The sequence below is a fragment of the Triplophysa rosa genome, linkage group LG18 (genome assembly GCF_024868665.1).
Source record: "Triplophysa rosa linkage group LG18, Trosa_1v2, whole genome shotgun sequence".
In the NCBI taxonomy this organism is placed as follows: domain Eukaryota; kingdom Metazoa; phylum Chordata; class Actinopteri; order Cypriniformes; family Nemacheilidae; genus Triplophysa; species Triplophysa rosa.
Window position 1 is genome coordinate 22,619,067 of NC_079907.1, and position 24,365 is coordinate 22,643,431.

Here is a 24,365-nt window from a genome sequence, read left to right on the forward strand (position 1 = left end):
ACACGACACGTGTGTGGACACGCCTCCTGTAATCTGCTTTAATGTCAGAGACGCGCGCGAGTTATTCTGCACTGCCGCGTGAATCATGGCGGTGAATCAGAGTTTCAGCCGATTACGATCCGCTTTTTATATATTCACACGAAATCATCATCATCATCATCACTGTGTGGGAATAATCGGCGCACCTTTCTCTAAAGGACAGGTGAGATATTACGCCTCGTTCGTCGTCTGCTTTACAAAAACCTTCAGGTTTAAAAGAATTGTAATAGTGTATGTAATGATGCTATTATATGCAGTAGTGCTCTGTGTAATGCGCGTGTCATTGACTGCAGAGGAGGGATGGTGTGCAGAGAGGACCAGATCTGATCCGAGCCGCAGGATTGGTGCAGAAGCTTAAAGGGCAAGGTACCGTTACTGCACCACTACACCTCACACTCATTACTACCCTACTGTACATCACTCATCTTAACTAGCTCTCAAATCCATTCAGTGTCCTATGAACATATTGTTTATCCGGGGACAAACCGCAGCAATCTTGAATCTACAATCTCTTACCACATAAAAAATACTGTAGTGTACTAAAGTAGGCTATTTACTGTAATATTGTTCAATTCCACTATAGTGTTATACTATAATAAATATGACAGTATTTACTACAGTTATTAATTCACTATATTACAGAATGCTTCATATACAACAGTGTAGTTACTAAAATATATATTTTATTTTGCATATCATTCGAAACTAATTTAGATGTAATGTATAAGTATTACCAGTGTTGGGTGTAACTAGTTACTTAGTAATTAGTTACTGTAATTTAATTGCTTTCCCTTTAAAAAGTAAAGTAAGGGATTACTCTTGTTTTTTCTGTAATTTAATTAGTTACTTTTGATGTAATTAAACTAAATACTTTGTGTTAATATATGTGTGTGCAATAGTGGAATTGACATCAAAATTCAAAGTCTAACTTTAAAATGCGTGCTTTAATGTATAATTCTCACATTTGTAATACTTTGGTCAGTTAATAAGAGTACTTTATGTAGTTTAATATTATTTATTTGAATGAATTAAAAGAGCCATTTCATGACTATCCTTGAATCACTAAACTAATCAAGGTTGATGTAGGATATAGAAAGTAATAAGTAATAAGTAAATAAATACTTATTGGAGAGAGTAATTTGTACAGTAATCTAATTACACTAATGAATATGTAATTAGTAACTAGTAATTAATTACTTTTTGAGAGTAACTTACCCAACACTGAGTATTACAGAATGTTAACCAGTGGTACACGACACTTTATTTCTAACTATTTTAGACAAAATTAGTTTCATTCTTATCGATAATTATAATTTTTAATTGCTTTAAAGGCTTTATGAGTTTATATTAGTTAAGAAACTACATGGAAGATTTGTTGTTTTACAGTCGTTTGACACACCACATGAATACTCGAACTGGAATTAAACTTGTTATTAAAATATTTGTGAAACATACGCAATACAGACTTATACAGAACTTTGTTGATGCTAAACAGGACTCATTTTATGTACCAACGATCCATTGTTCAGCACTTGCATTAGGATGCTCTGTGGGCCATTCCAGCATTATGGATGTGACATAAACGCTCAGAGAGTGTATTTGTTAACAATATACTGAACCATGTTTATATTTTACTAAACACTTGTTGATAGATTTTAAACATCAGAAGAATATCAGTCTATACGCAAGTTTTCTATTTAAAAAAGGGTGGAAAACGTGTTTTAACATCACAAAAAATGGACATAAGTTCACACTTTCTAGGATTTCTTTGAATTAACATGCACAAACCAAAAGGAATAAAACCCAACAAATGGAGAAGGGATGACTCTTCATAGCACATAAAATAGTTACTTGAATAGTTTAATTTTCATGTGTCCGGACCGTTCATGAGGAATATGTACAGTTATAAATGTCACAATCCTGAAATAGGCTACCTGACTAACTTTGCTTTAAAAACACACAAAAATTGCTTTAAAACCTTTAAGCGAGACCTAAATCTATTGCTTCTTTTGTATCTGTCTGACTGCCAATGTCTTCTTTTATTTATTTACTATTGAAAGCACAATCTAATTGGAGCAACAACACTGACCCAGCCCCACCCCCTCTGTTTGTATTGTACATGAGTAACAGATTTCTGTTACTAAATAAGAGTGAAGCGTGTTTGCATTACAGATGAACAAACCCAGCGATGTTGAATGGTGTTACTACATAACTTCAGTTGATATTGTAAAACAAAAAGAGAACTTGGGTAAATGTCTGAAATGTTCATTGTAAACCTGATCAGGAGTATGTCTTTTAATATTTTATTTTCTGTCTTTAATCTTTGTGTGCAGTGTTCTCTTTCATTTAGTTTCTAAAACTAGGTTATTGTCCTTAACAGTCCCAGTCCACATTCACTTCAATTGTATAAATAAAAAGAGCACCGTCAACATTCCTTAAAGTCCCAGTGAAATAAAAATTTACAATGCTTATTTTTTCATGAAATATTGCAGTGTTTATTGTAAATAGTTCATCAATGTGGGTCATTCTCTTTTTAAAATTCATGTGTCCTCATAATCTTTAGTTAAAATCTGAAAATGCACTTCCTTCCTGTAATGACTATCCATCTTAAATGATGTATGTTAGACTGCTTGGGTGGAGCATCCGTTAACTCCTCCCCTTCAACTGTCAGTCTGCTGCCAGTTCCATTTCGAAATGCAACGGCTGTTTGATACATCCAATCAAATCACAGAAAAAACCACGCCCACTGCTTTTCTAATTCAAAATTCAATTTTACTCGGAAATGCGTCAAAATTCGGAAGTAAAAACAATTGCAACTTCCGGTTCACGGAGACTTTAAAATAGGCTAAAAGGTAATTACATCTTTGTACAATTAACCCTTTCATGTTTTTAGTATGTAGTAGAGATGTAACGGTATTGAAATTTCACGTCACGGTTATAGTGGTTACAATTATCACGGTTATCCGTATTATTGTGATTTTTTTTACAACGTGCTGGAAATATCCAAAAAGTACTGATACCAAGTTTTATATTGATGTGACTTGACATAATCAAATCAAATAAATAACATTGATATTTATTCGGGCACAATGGGGTCATTAGGTAAAGGTTTCTCATGTTCGGGTTGAACACAACCTGAAGTAGGTAAATCAGACATTCATTTAAACGCAACACAAATGCATGTGTCCTGAGTAATGGGTGTACTTTAGGACCCAGGAGACACCTGCAGTCATAAGAGTGAATGCCAAAGAAACAGATGGAGTTGAACGGAGCTTCAAAATCACCATTCTGTCTAAAGAAATATGAAGTAAAAGTGTTTCATTGTACCTAAAGTTCCCCCAATATGCACATTTTGGACTAAAAGCCCTGTGATCGCAATTAAACGGGAGCAGACGAGGATGACTATGTACTGTATGTCTCGTATCAAAACCATTATTTTGCTTGTTTATTTTGCACTCCTGACAAAACCCGCGTTTCATAATGCCTCTGTTACACTGTTGCTAACTTTGGCTGACGCTGGACAGTATTTACCATTAGTAAACCATCGGACGTTTTTATCGTGGTTTATCATAAAACCGGTAATCATTACATCCCTAGTATGTAGTAGATAATTTAGGAAAGCAACACGGCACTAAATGTCCTCTCACAATACAATCGGCTCATACATCTCATCACATAAGTTACAGACTGTCTAAAATAAGTCATGTATTTAGATATTCATTCCAGAGTTTTAGCTGTTTCTTCAGTATATTCTACAGTATTCCTTCATTGGATGACTCATTAAAGGCCATTTGAATCTAGACTTTCACCAGTGGATGTGTTTTTGTCTTTAAAAGTTCACTCATTTCAGGCCCTCCGGCTCTCTCCAGGTTGTATAGTGAAGGATTATGGAAATCTGACATTTGAAGACATTCCCGACGATGAACCTGTCGGCAGGGTGAAGATGCCGAGAGCGGTCGGCCGTGCCAATGAGCTGCTTGCAGGCGCTGTGCATAAAGTCAAGAGTGATGGCAACACATGCGTGATGCTGGGAGGAGATCACAGGTGACACCTCTGTTGTTCCAAACGACTTGAGCTGCCCTCGTCCTTACAAAAACCTCGCGCATATAGTCGCCTTGATGGTTTAGGCTCAAAAAAGACACAAATGAATGATTCAAATATATCCCAGATAGCACAATCCATCTGGTTTACGTCTATTTGAGGTCTGCATTTACATCTGCAAGACATCTACAATACATAGTTTGCTCATCTGCAATATGTCTCGGAGACGTCTGAACGTCTGTAATACGTCTGCTAAAGATCTGGAGATCTGCTGCTTAAAAACATCTGCTAAACATCTTAGAAAGAGCTGTTGTACATCCATTCTAAATCATAAACATCTTACAGACATCTTCTAGATGTCTATATGACGTCTGACAGCAGATATCTCCGAGACGTATTGCAGATGAGCAAACGATGTATTGTAGATGTCTTGCAGATGTAAATGCAGACGTCAAATAGACGTAAACCAGATGTATGTGTGCTATCAGGGATAGTAGTCTAGTCTGTAGGATTCACAGAAAATATAATTCGAGGAACATTTTCATCTGGTTCTTCCAGCTTAGCAATCGGCTCGATCTCTGGTCACGCGGCATGGAGAAATGAGCTGAGTATTTTATGGGTGGACGCACATGCGGACATCAACACACCTTTGACCACACCTACCGGAAACATTCACGGCCAGCCGCTGTCTTACCTCATTCATGAACTGCACTCTAAGGTGACTGAGAATCTTGCGTTATTCAGTGTAATATGTTGTACAGTTGCGGTGAATTTCATCACTGTCAAACTCTTACAGAAGAGCCGTAACGTTCCGACCACAGCTGGTGTTTCAGCATCTGTACTTAACGCAGATGTGATTAAAAACTCATTTCCACCGTTTGTACTCTTTACCGAGGGAAACTGAATTGCGTTTTGAAATGTGTTGCAATATGTGTCAGCACGAGGAGGTGGGCTTTCCCTGATGAGTTTTACTGGCGTCTGTTTAAACCAATTTTTGGAGTTCCATTAACATCTCTGGCTTGCACACTGCAGTAGTCTTTGTAAAGCTTTCTGACTTGTGTAATACATCGAATTAAAAAAAAAAGAAATATTGAAGATGCTTTAGGTTTCAGATTTACTTCCGTATGTTTGAGCATTCTAGAACGAGTAGGCCTATTGACATTGATTAAAATCATACTGTCAAAGTTTTCTTTTAAATTTACCTTTGGAAATCTCTTTAAAAAGGTTTTTGACTATTATTTATTATTATTGTGTCAAACAGTTTTATGCTCACTTTATCTTGTGAAGCACTCCATCATGTATGAAAAGTGCCATACAAATAAATGTCTTATAATTCATTATTATTATAAGTATGTTTGTCTTATGCTTCTCAGATTCCCATACTTCCACATTTCTCATGGATACAGCCCTGTATAGCAGCTAAAGACATTGTGTACATTGGACTTCGGGATGTAGATCCAGAAGAACAGTAAGCATGTGGACTGCATCACTATTAGGATTGTTAAAGGGGTCATATGACACGGCTAAAAGGAATATTATGGTTTGTTTTAGACGTAATGCAATGTGTCTACAGGATTTAAGGTTCATAAACGTTGTATTTTCCACATACCGTGCATGTTTGTATCTCCTCTTTGCTCCGCCTCTCTGAAACGTGCAGGTTTTTTACAAAGATCATGGCTCTGAAAAGCAAAGTGTGCTATGATTGGCCAGTTAACCAGTGCGTAATGATTGGACAGAAATGTAACGCCTCTGACCATATTTGGAACATCAGGTTCCTCTTCAGTTGTACTGACAGGTACGCCCACCTTACTTGCGTATACATTTGGGCGGTCTCAGTCAACTCAGACCACCAACTGACGTAGATTTGTGGGGGTGTGGTTACACGAGGCGTTTCAGACAGGTCTTTTACATAGAATGCATCTTTTGTTCCCACACTTTCATTTGTGTAATTTTACGTGTCTAATACATGCATGGGCAACTTATAACACACCAAAGACACAGAAAAACACGTATTTTCGCCATATGACCCCTTTAAAACAGATGGTTTGATAATGATTGTTAAAAAAGATTATTTCACTGATTCGTAATCTTTTCATCATGTTCATACGCCAGTTATATCCTGCAGTATCTGGGCATCAAAACCTTCTCCATGACAGATGTTGATCGGCTTGGAATAGCGAAAGTCATGGAGCAGACATGCGAGCACATGTTTTCAAAGTAAGACTGCAAAACAGTCAGATTCAAAATATATCCACCAAAAACATGTCAACTCTTTTATGGTTTAGAGTGAAAAAACCCATCCACCTGAGTTTCGACATTGATGCACTGGACCCTTCAGTATCACCTGCAACAGGAACACCTATAGCTGGAGGTCTGACCTATAGAGAGGGGATTTATATCACTGAACACACCTGTCAAACAGGTGAGAATATGTTTTTTAATATTGTGAATATGTTTAGAAAATATTAGGCACTCTTTTCATGTAAGCAACGTCATATTTATAATATATAATACATTGGCCATCAGGTGCTGCATTGCCTGTTGAAAAATCCATATCGTTTATTTTATATTTTTTCGCTCGATCAGCAAGTTTAATTGCAACAATCCTTACTGATAATATTCCATTGCCTTTAGATGGCTGTTCAATACACATCTACCCTTAAAGGGACAGTTCACCCCAAAATGAAAATTCTGTCATTATTTACTCACCCTCATGTCATTTCAAACCAGTATGGCTCTGTTTCTTCTGCAGCACACAAAAGAAGATATTTTGAAGAATGTTGGTAACCAAAAAGCATTGGTCCCCATTGACTTGCATTGGTTTTTTGTCCATACAATAGCAGTCAATACGGACCAATGCTTTTTGGTTACCAACATTCTTCAAAATATCTTCTTTTGTGTTCTCCAGAAGAAACAGAGCCATACTGGTTTGAAATGACATGAGGGCGAGTAAATAATGACAGAATTTTCATTTTGGGGTGAACTGTCCCTTTAAAAATGCCATTTAAAATCTGTCATTTTGCCTCTCTATCGCCCTCTCTTTTGAAAACATAAAATTGCAAGTTACTTTACATCTTTACCTGTGTTAACAAATGATATTCCTGCTAAATCTAACCCAACAGCTCAACTGATAAATCATTATTATAGGCTTGCTGCTGTGAATCAGGTTATGGTAAAGGGAAACAGATTTTTTATTTTATTGCTCGATATCTGCTTTTCTTTTTGACCCAATGTTTCAGATTGCAGCTTTAACTGTAACCGTGTCCTCCGTTCTGTCACTGTTCTCCAGGGCTGCTGTCTGCTGTAGATATGGTGGAGGTGAACCCAAAGCAAGGCAGAACAGAGGATGAGATCAAGTCAACAGTAACGGCTGCTGTCGACCTGCTGCTGGCCTGCTTCGGACGCGTCCGTGAGGGGTCTCATAAACCAGATTACAAAATGCCCAATCCATAAATCAAAAGCTTTGCGTTTTGGTTTATTGTAATTGCTAAAAGCGTTTATACTAAGTGATAAAGTAACATTTTAAATTTTAAGGGCCATACAAAACAAAGGTTCAGCAGAGTAGTCAACATGGCGTCGATTCTTTTTCTGTAGAAAACATTGATTCCAAAGATAAACACAAAATGCAGAAAGCAAAGAGCTGCTTAAAATAATCAGGTTCTTCCTCTGCTATGACACCCGATCGGTTTACAGAAGCATGAAGCTTGTATGGGGTCAGTATCAGGTGGCAATGGTTTATACTTTACGCAATATTTGAGGGCCATGTGATCCTAACATTGACCTTGTGGTGTACTCGGTGGTATATTATTGGATCATTGTCGTGTTTAGATATGGAGGACTCAACAACACATGCTGTACCTTTGGCTTTGAATATCGCTTTATCTGTCCTGACACAAACGTCCCAGTGTAACAGTCCTGTGAGACGGCCAGAACGACAGGACTGAGAGAGAGAGAGGTGAGGTCAGGTGAGGATTTATGGGAAAAAAGCCAAGAGCTCTACGGTCAGCATTCATGCTCTGGTCAGAAGATAATCTCAGCGCTGAGCTGTGGATTTGTCCTGCACACATGCAAATTCACTGTAAACACCCGTCATATCCTGATCGTCTTATATGCCACCTGTGAATCAATACTGTACAGCTGACCGTGACACAAGACAATGCAGGCCATGAGATCTGGGTTTGTATTCAGAAATATTGATTAACATTATCGATCAATTCATCAATAATACCATAAAACGCATATGGAGAACTCCACATGAATATGAATATGACTGTGTACCAGACCACGTGCATTCGTTTTACAGCTCCATACTCCAAATGTATTTTAACAACGGTCTCATTTGTTTCTTCTCTCATTTCATTTTAGCAAAAACATCGAAGACGTATAACTGAAATGAAACATAACTATAAACACCGTCAAATCTCCTGAGCTATCTGTGAGCAATAACGTTTAACCGTAACAACTTCAAAATGTAGTGTCACTTGGCTAAATTGTTGAAATGATTTTATATGCAGTTTTTCCACCGTCTGATGCCAAAAAAATTATAATCAATTATTTATCTTCACTAGATCCGTCTATGCTGGAAACCTCCGATGCTCCTTTTTTGTTTTTGTCAACTACAGCCTTTTGAAATCAAATGAATTTGAAATTGTGTGCATAAATAAGACATTTTATCTATCATATATTTAAATAACTAATGACATTAAAGCCACTGAATTAAATCGCTTTTCAAATCTACTTCATGTGCTACTTTTGTAGGTGTGTAATGTATTAACATTGTCAGTCATTCGATTTATCGGAGTGAAAAGGTTTGTGAGAAAGGATGACGTAAAAAAGTCACTTTGGAAAAATCAGGTTTATTCTGTGAAGCTGTGAACATTCATTCTGTGCGTTTACTTTTCATGTTTCACTTCGGTTTGGCTGTTAGTCGTACTAACAGCTCTTATATGACGGCGTTAATATACAGTGCAACAGCTAAAGAGCTGTTATGGAGTGTTGTCAGGAATAGTGTCATCCTTTGGAGCCCTGCTGCGCTATGACAAAAGGCACTAACAGAGGTAACATAACCCATAGACTGGCACACACATACACATGTACGCTTCTGTAAAAAGAAAAGAAATGTGACGGTCACACGTGGGTTGCTGTGAACAGAAGGGAGGGTGCTGTGTTTTCATAGGCTGTTCATCATGAGGAAGATGGTTATGATTTTTATCTTGTTCCATCAGTCTCTTTCAGGCCACACGGTCTTCTGAATTCCTGCCCTCTCTCGTGGATCCATTTATTAGAAACTAACAGCAATAAAAATATAAGGTCAAGAAGAGTAAATTCCTGTAACATTTTAAAGGTTACTGTACATCACACAAAGAAAGCCAGCGTGTGTAAATGTGCTCATGCTAAATATAGTTTGTAATAGAATTCACAAGCTCTCGATTCCATTCGATTTGAGTCAATGATTATAGATTTAATACAATTCCCATAGATATTTCTAAAAAAGATTAGTAAATATCACATTACAATGGTGAATATAAAATGAAATGAAGAGCCACAAACCTGTATATTAACCTCTAAACACACCGTTTAACTCGTTATCGACTACTAAAGATAGTTTCGCAAAGAGCTAGCCAGATCTGACTCCTTTAATAACCATACCAATAAATACAGAATCGCTCGATGACATGACCAGCAACATGGGCACTATGTTCTCGAACACATTAGAAGCTGTGAAGTCAAAAAAGATGAATGAGAAAAACATAGCACCACTCGAGCCCTTAAAAGAGAAACACGTAAACTGGAGCGCAAATGAAACAAACCCAATTAGAGGTCTTTAAAATTGCGTGGAAAGAGAGTGCAAACTGTTATAAAAAGGCACTAAAAGCAGCAAAGGTTTTTATTTAGTACAGTTGCTAAATTAACAAGTAATCAGACATCACCTGACCTGGTTATTCCGCCGCACCTTGGTAGCAATGAATTCATGACCTTTTTTACAGAGAAAATCGAAACATACGAGACAAAATAGTAAAAACTCAACCTCCAAGTCTGTCCTATGAATTAGTACCAACCATCGCCCCAAAAGAAAAGCACACCCGCTCCGCCATGTTAATTAAGCAAAGAATGAACAATATGCTCCCTGTTGTAACATCCACCCGTTGAAAAAAGAAAAGTGACATCTAGTGGATAGTAGTAGCAATCACATTCACCTTAATGAATATGAAAGAAAATATGAAAGAAAATAAATCGATTCACAGCTTTTGAGAATCTATATTGAATCGACCGCATTTTAAAAAACGATTAATCGATCGAGCCCTAGTTTGTAACCAACGTTATTTCACGTTACTGTTAAAAGTTTAGAAAAGTAATGGTTGATGGTAACAGGGTTGATAGTTGAAGCTGAATTTAGGCCGTCCTGTTTATGACTGGTAAAAACATTAAAAGCAAGAAAATGAAGTCTCATCGATTCAGGACATAAATATAAACGCTGTAATAATCTTCATGACAGAATGCGACTCACCCCATTTATTGCCCACCAGTACTGGGCAAGCTGCGTGTCGTGTACTGTAATCTCCATCTCCGCTGGGAAAGAGATTATACCAGAATACTGCCGTACCCTAAACACAGAAACAAACCAAAATGACTCAAATCTTGAAGCCTCAACTGTCTCATATTCCTATCTAGTAAATGTATAGCAATAATATCTAGATCGTGTTTTCTATAGTAGCAGTTCGATTAGACTTGCTGTATTCCAAGAGCACTGGTTGTACATGTATAACAGCACTTTAGTACGACGTCCCCACAAGGTATAAAACAACCGGAATTCTGTTCTTTGATCCCCACAACCTGGAGTTTCCCAAAACCCACAAACCCACAGCACCTTCATTGGCTTTACTGCGGCTCCAACATCTGAGAAGACGGTGGCGCCCCCTGCTGCTACATCACTCATCTGCAATGAATCCCAGGAGTTTAATATCACGCCAGTTTCATTCATTTATAATACAGTTTTCCAAACATACTCACGTAGAACAGCCAGGTAGCTATTCGATTCCCCGTGCCCAACTCTTTAAAAGCATCTGGTTCATCTTTCTGGAGGACAGAAGCATGTTCAATCCCAACACACTACATCACGCACACTGCTTATCAAGAGGACCATCCAAGAACGTTTCATTTACCCGTCCAAAGTCAAAATGGGGCTCATATTGTCCTCCAACACCGTAATTTGCCACCTAACAAAAAAGAAAAACACAGACCAATGAAAGATAGATGCGCATCATCTTTAATTTTTCTCTTATGTTGGTCTATTGTTCTCTCCCGTGCGTTATTAATTTAACAGAACTCCACACCTGCAGCTCCTCAGCCGTCTTGACATCGAGTCCTGTGATGTCTTCTATGCGTTGATTTATACGATCCACAACCGGATGCTCGTAGGCGGCTAACCAGGCACTGAGAGCACAGACTTCTATTAACCATCACACGGCACTGTATTCATCACTCAAATGTGTTTTCATCACGCTCTTGCTAAAACAAATACAACCTTGGAGGCTGTAAACTGTAAAAGTTGTGAGTTGCTCAGTACAGAAGAATTCATATAGAGCAATGAAATGAAGCGGTAGTTAGTGTGTGATTTTTGTATTATTAGCCGGTAACATGCGCTTCATGAACGAACGAGGACGAAATGGTTCTTCACTACAGCCCTCTGTAGACCCATGTCTATTCCACACATGCAATGTCTTCATCTCTCTGTTAGCTGTGCAGAATGATCTTTCAGACGGGACAGAGAGCTTTCCCTTCAGACTGAAAGACCACGTATCATTTCAGCATCAAACATCATCGCATCACAGCACTGATATGAACCGTAAGCTGCTTTGAAACCACCCGTACTGCACAAAGCACGATATAAATAAAAGTTCCAAATGGAATTTATTGTTCGACTCGATCCAGCCCAACATACTATTTAAAATCAAGATCAATTCCTCAGATAACCCGTTGAGAGGGTATGCGCACTGGGGGGTAATTTTGGGTAATGAGGGGACGAGGAACCGGATGGGTGTGCATGCCTCCTGACCTTTGCTCTTCACCTCTGAGCCCTCACCTCTTGGAGACTCTGTACTGGGCGGTGGTGAGTTTGCCAGTTTGAGGGTCATGCACGGTGGCACGCCTGAGCTAGAGAGCGAGCACAGAGAGAGGAGATAGAACGAGGCAGTTGAAAGGAGGGATCACAGTTTGCTGTTGGCATGTGCAATGTGTGAAATATCATCAAACCCCAGAGACACGGCTTATTCTGAACTACACCAGCAGGTGACCTGAACTGCACGGCTGGCGGGCGGCATGTGCCAGGGCTGAACTGCTGCTGTTAGCTGATAACACCTCTGGACCGACATTTGCAGGCTGAAGTATCTGACCACGGACTTCTGAATAAACCACTCGTACAGGTCACAATGCTACAGTAAGATGTAAACAGCTGTCTGTTTTTAAAGCTGTTATCCGTAACTTTTGCAATCTCTGTTTAAAACATAAAATTGCAGTTTGAACACACGGATTTTATGTCAGGGCTTCTTAAACAGTGGTATAGCCTAGCGCCCCCTGGTGGAATGTGACAGGACATGCTTATACATAAATATGCAAATTCATGCAATTGAAATATTGTTTTACTTTTATGCATGGTGATTAATAATTGAATGATTGTAACTCATGTCTAACAGCAAGTGGGAATAGGCAACTCGCATCATATTCATATCATATCTTAGCTTTAAAGTTGCGATCGTGTTTACTTCTGTATTTTGACGCATTTCCGAGTAAAACGGAATTTCAAAATATTGTGGCCGTGGCTTGTTTTCTCCCTGCGATTTGATTGGACGTATAAAAACAGCTGTTGCATTTTGAAATGGAACTGGCAGCAGACTGACAGTTGAAGGGGAGGAGTTAACAGATGCCCCGCCCAAGCCGTCTAACGCACGTTATTTAAGATAGATAGTCACTACAGGACGGAAGTGCATTTTCTGATTTTAACTGGAGATTATAAGGGCACATGAATTTTAAAAAGAGAAGGACCCACATAGAATAAACGCTGCAATATTTCAAGAAAAATAGGAATTGTCATTTTTTATTTCACTGGGACTTTAAGTCAAGTTTGCGGGGTTAAGTTCGGGTCAGATCTCCAAATTGAGCCCTTCATTAAGGACAGTGAGCTGTTTATAGTGAACTTATGATCGGATCTTCAATGAAGGTAAAAGTCTGGAGATTGTGTTTGTCCGTTCATTTGAATAACAAACCACATTTTGTGACCGATTCCTGTAAATCTGAGGGGTCACAGACGCAACTCTGTTTTGACTGATTCCGTTCCTCTCGTGAAAAAACAAGCGGTGAGAGCAACATTCCCAGGAACGGTAAAACAAACTGGGATATCTCGGATCATCTGCTAAACTTTAAAAGGTCACAAGAGTCAAGCGGTGTATTGCACTGCAACAGCAACATTACGGAAGACTCCGATGTTCAAAAAAGAATTTAGAAATCATTTCCGTCAAGCAACATAGGTCATTCAATGAGAACAATCCGGTTTCGACTGTTATTGTTTGGAGTCATTTGTTGTTAACTCACGTCTTCATGAAGTCAGACTTTAATTCAGTTGCGTCCATATCCCATTTGTCTGCGCTCGTGCTAAAGTTGCTTTCCCAGCATGCAGTAGGGGAAGCTGGTTGGCAGGCATGGCCACAAGCCAATAGGAGCCTTACCTTTTACTGATGCGATACTGGGCGGTCTCTAGAAAGCCGGTAACGGGGTTGGAGATGGTGGCTCGGCGCAGCTGTAGAGCCAACCGGTCAAGAACACACGGTTACAATTAGACTTCCTGTTTACTTTAACATTAATATGAGCTTACAATTGACCTACAAACCCAATGTGAGCCCCTGCTTACACTCGTAGCGAATGTTTATTATCAGGGCAAAAACATACTGTAAATATCAGTTTTCTCAACACAAACGTATGCTTTAAAGTGAGCACATAAATTCAAGAGGAGCGATAACTAGGTTGGTATGTTCACATCGGTGCACGGTACCATTTAACTTGTGTGCACCAGACTTCAAGGTGACGCATACTTGCATGTTTAAAGGTGACCTCACCCTTGGTTTGGCCAGCTCCTTCACCTTCTCCATTTCTTGTTCGGTTATAATGTTGTGGTATCGGACGATGCGCGGACGATCCCATTCATCCTCCTGTTTAACCGGACCGATCACGTAGAGCGGATGTCTGTTATTGTCGTGGTACCGGCAGAACAGGCGCCGTTGTCTGCGAGGGGTCTGTAAAAGCGAGATCGGGAACAGCATTAGCAAACGTTCACAAAGAAAACGATTCCTCCTAATTGGCTGATGGCATGGCTATAAAGCAGTCTGATACTGCTCTTAAAAGATTGAAGCTTTAATAAAGGGGGTCAGATGGTAAAAGAAAATCAACAATACAGACTAAAATAAATGGAACTCTTACAAGAATTACCGGTCTTCTTCACAGATATATTTACCATCCTGAGTCCTTCTCCTCTGCACAGCCGCTCATATTTTCTCTTCTCAGGGAGATACTGCTTCATCCACTCCTTGTCTTGCCCTTTCTCGCTCTCCTCCGCAGAGCTCCGCTGCTCCTCGGTCTTCCTCTGTTTGGCTAACTGGTATGCAAAATATTTCAGGTTCCCAAGGGCTCGCTGGTGCTCAGGGTCTGTGCAGCAGAGATGAATGTGTTATCTAGCAGTTGATTTGGGTGTAAAACTGCATCTCTACTTGGTTAACATGTGACCACCACTCTCAAATGTTATCCCTCCCAAATGTTATTCAATTTAGCATCTACTTTCAATGTTCTTCACAATATAAGGTATCATTTACATCCAAAGTACTAATGCTGTGGGACAGGTTGACTTAGCGTTGGAGCTTTGGTAAACACCTGGAACAGGAGATTTTAGCGAAAGAAACTAACCGATAGTGAGCAGTCTCTCGGTATTATCCAGAGCTCTCTCTAGCTCCCCCTGCTGGTAGACGGAGTAACTGAGATAATCCAGCACAGTCACCACGTCAATGCTGGAATCTTCACCTTCATCCAGCTGCTTGAGCGCCTGAGCCATCCACAACTCCGTATGATAGTAATCTGCTTCGGAGTAGGATATTTTTCCCAGCTCATAACAGTCCTCGACCGACAGCGTGCTCTTATAGGGCAAGTCTGTGGAGACGCCTACAAGAACACACATACACTGAAGAACAAATCTACTTGTTGGCATTTACATTTGCACACTCTTCTGTACGTCACACGCACCAGGCAGATCTCCAGAGGAGATGGTCTGTGTGTCCAGTTGATAAGTGTCCTGCAGTCGGATGAGAGCTCTGCCGGCACCCGTCTGGTCTTCATCGTTAGGAAAATGCTGACGCTGGATGGTCAAGTTTGAAATGAAGCCTAGAAGAGAATTTCTTTCAGAGATGCGTCTTACTAGATATCGGTTCCTAGTTTTTAAAAGAAAGGCGTTTAGAACGGCACTTCAACCGTAAATAATACATCAAATGATTCACAAGGATTAAATAGCAAGTGGTATTGTAATAGAGTCGACTGACCATCAGACATATCCTTGAGCACCAGATCTTCCACTTCACCCCACTCGGTGTTCAGTCTCTTCATCAGTTTAAAGGCATTGACAGGGTGACCCAAAAACCCCTCCGGGTCCTGTGTGGCAGTGGCTGTCAGAGCATCCAGCTTCTCTGCCCACCTGACAACACACACAGAGTACTGCTGAGATCATGAGCGCACACGCATAGTGTCTTCTCTACAGTTATCCTTTCTATATTTGAGCATGTCTGATGGAAGATACTGACGTGTGGTACTCAAGTAATCTTTCATTCAATGCGACTCATTTGCTTCTTTTTCAAATGCGCAACTTTTTAGAGATTTGGGGTTTTGCCCATTCATCTACAATTTGCATGACTTCAAAACAGATTCTCATTTAACATAATGACACACTTCATTTCCTTAGGTCAAATCTAACTAAATATCACTATTTTTGTCCCCTAGGCAAGCATCAAAAAGTGTTCAAATCAAAGAAACTCCACTTTGCAGGTTTTATGCAGAATTCATCTGGTATTCATTTGCATTTCATAGGCATATTTATTATATGCAACATTCATTTTTCGACAACAGTCGAAACCATTACAGAAATTCTATTTATGAACCGTTAGTTTTATGTAGTGTGTTTTGGGCATTATTGCAGTAGGATTTAATGGTTGTATTGGTTCCCACATAACATCCCACCAACAGAATCCATCACATACCAGTAGACACCATTGGATGGTTTCCATTAAAACCATTACAATTCCCATTATAACCATTAAATCCATTACATTTCTTATTGCGTTTTGGGCAGGGTTCCATTGATTTTGTAACTCCAGGTCAACTGACCGCATGCTGACTTCAGTTTCACTTTTCAAGATTTCAGGAAGTCAAAAGTGAAGAACCTCCATGTCATCAGATATCACTCACTGTTTGACCTGCTCCAGTTTGCTCTCCTCTGCTTTAATGTAGTCTTTCAATGACGTCACCAGGTCCTTCTCTGTGAACAGCAGATCTGTCATATGACCTGCAGACACCCAAAAATATCACTTTTTCACACATTTTCATTTGACATTTACGCATTTGGCAGACGCTTTTATCCAAAGCGAATTACATTGCATTATGCTATACATCGTTTCTTAGTATGTGCAATCACTGGGATGGAACCCATGACCTTGGCGTTGTCAGCCCCATTCTTGAACATTTCTAAACATTTATGAATAAGGAACGAGGTCACATACCGATAGAGGTGAAGAAGTCACTGTGAGCGGAGGAAAACTTCAGCAGACAGCTGAGGAGTGAAATACAGCACACACTCCAAACCCCCATCTTCACCAGCATACACCCACTCAAACAGTCTGAAAGACAGAGTAAAGAAGAATCGACACAATTTAACAGCTTCAATAACACATTTCTGGAAAAATACGAACAGTACAGTCTACCTTGCTCTACAGAATTCCATTGTAATTGATTTGTGTTTCATGCTATATTGAATTTGACGGTGTACGTGTTATATATAATGACGTTGTAGATGAAGATGTTGATGATCTGAATAATAAGCCACTAAACATAAATATAGACATTAGGGCTGTCACGATAAACCGACGATAAATATCACGTGATTTACGCACAGCTTTTGAGTAAAGTAAGGGAAAATGATGCTGCATCCGAAAGCCAGAGGGCGCTCTCGTGCGGAAACACCAAATACACACTGCAGAAGAAGACCATGACACCTTCTAGAATCTAGGAAATGCCTATGGACATGTTTTTATCACTGTTACTCAAGCCTCATCAGGTATTTTTATGATAATAAAGTATATTTATAATAATCATGTTTGACGGGTGTTGCTTTTTCAAATGCACGTTATAAGCGACTCAAACTCGCACTGCTTTTAGATCGAGCAGCATTTCCTACTGATCCCAGAGTCGTGCTTCACGGACAAGCTACGCATAAAAAACCCCGACACATTGCATATCGCAGCCAGCTCGATTACAATAGGATTTAGTGGTATCGCGATAAATTACCGTGCAGCCCTAATAGACATATCCAATAACACACAGCAAATACCAAAAAAAGTGTAAATCAGGAACTCAAAAAAGTAACTAAATATTCAGATTACAGCAAGAATGTCACAAAAAGGGAATTTTTAAAGTCAAATTTATGCATCCTACGCATTAATGCAATAGCAGAAAAATGTTAGCTCAGAGGAATATGAGGGGGAGATGTGTCGTTCTGTGCCAGACTGATGTAAACACTGAGAGAGTCCAGTCAAATTAAAGGCCACAGGCTGCGAAAGAGTGTGTCAGCTCGCTGCAGTCAGAAGCATTACATGCGGCGAGACTGTGGTTGCAATTTGTAAACAGAGCAGCACAACTTCAAACCTTCTTCAACAAACTTCTTCCTTCCCATAGTTAGCTACTCATTTTTGTTCATTTTGATAGTTCTGTATCAGGACCGACTTTGTTTGCTGCATCCAAAATTACATTTAATCCTTTAAAGATGGGCCAACAGGCAGTTTCTACCAATATCATAGTAATCTTGAGTACCTATACAGTAGTAATGCATACGTCGTATCTTCGAAGAGTATTTAGTTTGATCAAATGTATAAAAGACAGATACAGCTGTACGATTATTTCCTGAAAACACGAGCTGCTGGAGGCGGGCAGGGGGACGGAACTACAGCACGAGCACACAACACATCATCGCATTATCCCTTATTATGCATGTACGCACAAAACACAGACAGTTGACTTAACGCACATACAGTTCATGTCCGGCATTTTTTAGCGCTGGGACCGCTCCATCTATCAGTTTCAAACGATCTGCAAATCCAGTGTTATATCCACCATTTATATAACATCCATCACTGAAATGAAGTGAACAATCAAACACCTCAACTTCTCTCACTTCTCCCACTGATGTTCAGGGTGTGGGAAAGGTGCCTGACCATAACTGATGGTCTAGGATCTGTTTTCCATAGCTAAATCCAAACTATAGGAAATAAGCAGAAAACTGACTCAGCGACTGGACTTTGAACCACAAAAGACAAAACAGTCACATGGTTTGGCGAACTAAAGAGAGATGCATTGTGGTTACTCAAACAATTACTTCTGTTGGCTTTGAGAAAGTAACTTTGTTGACTCGTTTTACACATATTCAAAAAACAAAGACTAGAAATCAGAAGCTAACATGTAACCCGTGCATAACCAATTGCTTCATTTAAAAGAATGTTAAGGAAGAACTTAACTTTGCTCCTTTTCTTGAACCTCAATGACGAACTGGACAAGACAAATGGCTGTATCTCACCAATATAGCATGTTTCTTTGAAAATACAACAACCAATGCTCAACCCATATTTCACTTAGGCTTTCTAGCGTTCAAGAAGCCAAAATGGGATGTTGCAAATGCAATTCCCAACAGTTTCCAAGACAACAGTTAGCTAACTGTTGATGACAATAACAGCTGCTAAAACAAACACAAATAGCACAGACCACTTTACATTCCTTTTGTTAAAATACATACAAATTTCTGTTAAAAAATAACTGAAACAGGGCTCTTTGTATGTAGTCATCAAGGCTTTTGACCCTTTAAAGCAGGAATGTGAGGAGAACATGATTTGACTAAGGTTCGGAGGAACTAGTATTAACTTGTAGAGACAGCTTGTCTAAAATCCTGCAGTGACAAGCAACAACCTGAGGTTAAGTCATGGAAGGTTACTGGATGTGGTCACTCGATAACAGGCAAAAAATGACCACACCCCTTGTATTGAGGCCTATCCTTACAAGAATGTACCATTGTCCGATATACCAGTAGAAATTCTTGCCACGATAGGAATTAGTCTTCCCGCGATATAAACGATAAATCCTAGTTGATGACGTTTTTCTTTGTGAGACCCATTCACAGCTCATAGGCCTATAGCGGAGGGCGGACGTGAAGCTGAGAAAGAGTTTGCACTAAAAGAGGAGCTCTAAATCTCGTTTAGGTTGGCACTGTAAATGCATCCGAGTTAATGTTTAGTTTCACTTTCGTTTTATTTAATTCGTTTGTTAAGTATTCGTTGATAGTCAACAACATTTAGTTTGGTGAAAGTCTTTATTTAAACATTGGTTAGATGTTATGCACGCGTGCACATTGCACAAATTGTTTAATGCGATTTCTTGCCTGTTATATACAGTATGAACGGAGCGTCCCGTGCGCAGCTCGCGCCCACATGTGCTATCATAGCGACACAGCACGCACCGCACTGCTGCCTGTTTATATACAGTACAAAATGCCAGTTTGTATTACGTTATTTTAAATACGTTTATGAGCGTATGACAGCCTAGATTATTTAATTAGATTTCTTTTATCCGCATTTTTCTGTTCTCTTTCTGTAGCGCGAGTCCTACAGATATGTTTCTGTGAGAAGAGAAGATTCACACGGTTCACCAGTGATTGACAGCGTGATGCGATCGTTTCCACCCAACAATAAGCTATATACTGTTTAGGTATGACATGATGTGTCTATGGAGTTTGAGTTCATTTAATTCTTTCTTTACTACAACCTTTTGAAGTCGAATGTCACCATTATATTTTATATTTACAAAAATATATATATAAGTATATATAAGAGCCTGTTTGATTTGGGGTACGTTTTACTTTTTGATTTTTTACTTAATGTTTGTGTTTCTGAGGCTGTATACTACATGCAGCTACTATCACTTGTAGAAAAAAACAGCAGCGGATGGTATTATAGTTATATCGTAATTTGTATCGTTATCGCAACAAATACCAGAAATTATCGTGATAGAGTTTTAGGGCCATATCGCCTATCCCTAGCATATACATCCATTCACATCAGACAGCTTCTGCATTCAGATAACTGATGTGACAGATATGTTGAAGTTATAACGCTGCGTTCCCACCAGAAGCGAATGAAGCATTAAGCGCGAGTGATTTACATGTTAAGTCAATGTAAAGACGCGATAGACATCCTGCGGCGCGATTCACGCTAATGTGGTGACGCGAATTGAGCGTTTCGGGCGTTTGACGCGCGTAACGCGTGATTCGCGCAAATTGAAAAATTTGACCTTTGGCGAAAATACGCACCGCGTTAACCAATCAGGAGCTTGCTCTAGTAGTGACGTGATTATGATGTGGCGAGCGGAGGCAGAAATCCGAAACAACAATGGAGGACAAAATCATCGTTGCTGTACGTGGATACCCAAAGCTGTACGATGCATCTTACTTTTATCGAAACAGGAATAAAAAGGATCTTGCTTGGAAGAAAGTGAGTGAGGAGGTCAGACAATCTGGTAAGTCTCAATAAATTCCATGTCAGCCATTTCGCAAAAGAGACTGGAGCTGCCTGGAAGAAGCCCTCCCATGGCGCGAATGAAGTGAGTAAACTCAAAATGTTCCAAGCGTCCAACTACGCGCGATTTACCGCGTCTGGTGTGAACGCCCAGTCAGAAAGAGCAGATGCCCCTGGAGACAGGAGGGAACATAACAAGAATGAGGTTTGCGTGACATCACACTGTAAATGAATAGTTGACGAATAAATCGTACATGTGTCCTATGGTGTAACATAGCAAAATTTAGAAAACAAACAGTTAATATTACATTATTTTATATGATTTATTAGTGGTGCTTGCGAAGCAAAGCATCACTATTGATATCCTGCATACTTATTATAATTGTTCAACTTGTATTTATATTTATCACATAAAATAGCATAAAAGAGATTAATCTTCATTGTAAATTTTGTTCTACACTTTTGCTGCCCAAATGCAAATACGGTGACTGACTAGACTGCGTTTTTAGATTATACGATATTCAATCACCACAAACACATTTCAATCACATATGTGACCCTGGATCACAAAACCAGTCTTAAGTAGCACGGGAACATTTTTAGTAAAAGACAAAAATACATTGTGTGGGGCAAAATTATCGATTTTTCTTTTATGCCAAAAATCATTAGGATATTAAGTAAAGATCATGTTCCATGAAGATATTTTGTAAATATCCTACCTTAAATTTATAAAAACTTTATTTTTGTGAGTGGATGGTCTGCCACAGTGCCCGATTAACAATTTCAAAGGCAATTTTCTCAATATTTTGATTTTTTTGCGCTCTCAGATTCCAGAGTTTTAAACGGTTGTATCTCAGCCAGATATTGTCCTATTCTAACAACTCATATATCTATAGAAAGTTTATTTATTCAGCTTTCAGATTATATAAAAATCTCAATTTAGAAAAATTGACCCATAAAACTGGTTTTGTTGTACAGGGTCACATATGCATTTTACCTTGTCCTTTAATAAACACGACATTTAAGACATTACTGTTTGCTCTACTATGTGTTTTTGTAACGCTGCTTTGCAACAATATAAATAGTAAAAAGCGCTATAGAAATAAACTTTTTACGATGAAAAATCAGTGTTCACTAACAAAAATAGCAAAAACCAAAGGTTAGTTGACAAATATAACATACATTTGTCCTATGGTGTGGCAAACATTTAGAAAACAAACGTTTAATAATATATTATCTTATATAATTAACTTTTTATATTTAATATAAAATGGCATAAGAGAGAAATTTTACTTAGTTGTTAGAATTTTCCTAAATTTTTGCCGTCATGCCATTTACACATTTGTCGACCCATATTCCTATTACTATTACGACAGTGTACCATGGCAATACTATTGTCTTTTGGACATGTACCATGGAAAACGTCTCCGCTTACTGTCGTAACCTCGGTTCCCTGAGAGGATGAAACGCAATGTTGAGAGACCTCTCTCGAAAGGGAACCATGGTATTCCTCAAAGTACTATACCTTGAAGTACCATGCAAATTCAACTGTATAAGAACCAGGAAACCTTCATATAACATGAAAATCACTTCTTAATTCACTCATATTTTTTATTTTACTTTTAGTAAAACCATAGTGCCCACAAATCTAGCACTGAGTCACTATAGTAACTACACTTTTACCGTATCTGTACCATACTACAAATAATAATCAATACCGCCAGGTTAGTACACTTTAACTATAATAAAACCATAAAGGATGTTAGAGTACTTTTACACACCGCTCAACTGTAGCTAGTCCACTGTACGAGCGTAACAAATGTATAAACTCAAGTAAACAGTTATGACACAGTTACTGTAGTATTAGTAAAACGCGCTGGATTGAGTGCCACGTCCCTTCCCCTCCCCCAGAGCACACCAACTAACACTCAAACACTTTATTACTACAACTAACTAACCACTTCATTCACACCACACACAACTCTTCACAGCGACAACTGTCTGTTTCTACCCAGTTACATTTTCAGAGGTTAAAAAGTACAACTGTAGCAGGAAAACTCTTGTTATATCGACAATTCAATGAAAACTATATCATCCAATATAGTATTTTAGGACAGCGTGACAGCTTGTAAAGTATGCGTTACTTTATTATTATCATCATCATATATAACACACGTTTAATATAACGTATATAATAAGTAGAAGGATATTATGATCAATCAGCGTCATTCATGAAATCAGGAGGCGAGATCACCAACAAACCGCACTGATGAGATCTTCAAGCATCAACAATAACGCACAAAACATGATTAATTCTGAAAATGTCTCGGCGTTTTGCAACTACACGCAAGCAGCAGGCGATAGCAGCGCACGGGAGGTGAAACTATGGAAATGTTTGGGACATTTCTAGAGGGTCTTACGGCTGCGTGCGTGATATCGCTCGTCTGCAGGCGGGTTCACTGAAAAAGCAGGTCAACTCACCGTAACCTCCTGGGTCTGAGTAACAGCGAAGTAGCTCAATGTTTGGTTATTTCCAATCCTCGTCGAACCTTCGGCAGCTCGTTTGCTTTCACAATGCTGCTAAGATCAGAGCCGCTGAACCGTAGAAAAATCTAAAGGAGACGAATATTTGTGCCGGAGCGCCACCTGCTGGTCACAGCGAGTACACGCGCGGTCAATCCGCATACAGCTTATACAGTTGAATCTACTTATTTGTTGCACTACAATGATTACATTTTGAAATATTTGATTGATGAATTTTACAACTGCGTGACTAAACAAGTTGTTACTGTGTGGGATACAGAAGAATTTTTCAAAAGATGAATACATCCTGACTACAATAAAATGCAAATAATGCAAATTAAACGTATGTTACTGTGTGGGATGAAGAAGGATGTTTCAAAAGTTGAATACATCCTGACTGCAAGAAAAAAATAAAATGCAAAATCACTTATTTTGTGTTCTGCTGGGTTGCACAACACTCGATAAGGGCATCTATAGCGCTAGGAGGCGCTGTTCTTCCACATCCACTCCTCGACCACCACACCGGCAGGAACAACAGAGCTGCTGTTGATCGTTAACGACGGATTTACGTCCAGTTTCTCTCGCATAAAGAAGAATGTGATGCTTTCAAAAAAATACACATCAGTGTTTTATTCTAGCTGCGTGTGTTTAAACGGACAGCTCGCTGGAGTGGAGAAAGACACAATTGCGAAACAGCCTCCATCTTTGAACTCGCCGCATATAGTAACTTTACTGTGTCCTGTTACATAGGCTATTTACAGTATACAGTGGTTCATGTCGTTCTGTGTTTGTTATTCACTGGACCGTGCCTTTACAACAATCAACTGAACATAAACAATCATTAATGAACAAGCTTTGATTGATTGACGAGAAATCAAGTGAGAGTTTGTGTGCACTCACTGT

General features: G+C 39.0%; 2 protein-coding genes across 4 annotated transcripts in view; one reads left to right on the plus strand and one right to left on the minus strand.

Annotated features, from left to right (window-relative positions):
- Window positions 1-23: 23 nt before the first annotated feature.
- On the plus strand, window positions 24-9,195 carry arg1 (arginase 1). 2 transcript variants are annotated; one of them, XM_057358496.1, is made up of 8 exons: window positions 24-202; window positions 333-405; window positions 3,909-4,083; window positions 4,639-4,798; window positions 5,454-5,548; window positions 6,193-6,297; window positions 6,366-6,502; window positions 7,370-9,195. In XM_057358496.1, the coding sequence occupies exons 1-8, from the start codon at window positions 86-88 to the stop codon at window positions 7,531-7,533; spliced, it is 1,026 nt and encodes a 341-aa protein (XP_057214479.1). In that variant the 5' UTR covers window positions 24-85; the 3' UTR covers window positions 7,534-9,195. The 2 variants fall into 2 exon arrangements, with proteins under 2 accessions (XP_057214479.1, XP_057214480.1); XM_057358497.1 differs by lacking the exon at window positions 6,193-6,297.
- Window positions 8,920-24,365, minus strand: part of p4ha1a (prolyl 4-hydroxylase, alpha polypeptide I a) — a 15,593-nt gene continuing 147 nt past the window's right edge. The window contains exons 1-15 of one of the 2 annotated variants that reach the window (XM_057358492.1): window positions 23,421-23,571; window positions 16,887-17,003; window positions 16,576-16,672; window positions 15,657-15,808; window positions 15,364-15,501; window positions 15,031-15,282; window positions 14,585-14,775; window positions 14,190-14,366; window positions 13,803-13,873; window positions 11,415-11,514; window positions 11,244-11,297; window positions 11,092-11,157; window positions 10,949-11,017; window positions 10,589-10,685; window positions 8,920-9,368 (exon numbers count right to left, since the gene is read on the minus strand). In XM_057358492.1, coding sequence (XP_057214475.1) covers window positions 9,289-9,368; window positions 10,589-10,685; window positions 10,949-11,017; window positions 11,092-11,157; window positions 11,244-11,297; window positions 11,415-11,514; window positions 13,803-13,873; window positions 14,190-14,366; window positions 14,585-14,775; window positions 15,031-15,282; window positions 15,364-15,501; window positions 15,657-15,808; window positions 16,576-16,672; window positions 16,887-16,986 — 1,644 coding nt within the window. In that variant the 5' untranslated portion in view covers window positions 16,987-17,003; window positions 23,421-23,571 and the 3' untranslated portion in view covers window positions 8,920-9,288. Of the gene's footprint in view, window positions 9,369-10,588; window positions 10,686-10,948; window positions 11,018-11,091; window positions 11,158-11,243; window positions 11,298-11,414; window positions 11,515-13,802; window positions 13,874-14,189; window positions 14,367-14,584; window positions 14,776-15,030; window positions 15,283-15,363; window positions 15,502-15,656; window positions 15,809-16,575; window positions 16,673-16,886; window positions 17,004-23,420; window positions 23,572-24,365 lie in introns of those variants that run through there. The other variant, XM_057358493.1, reaches the window with a different exon arrangement.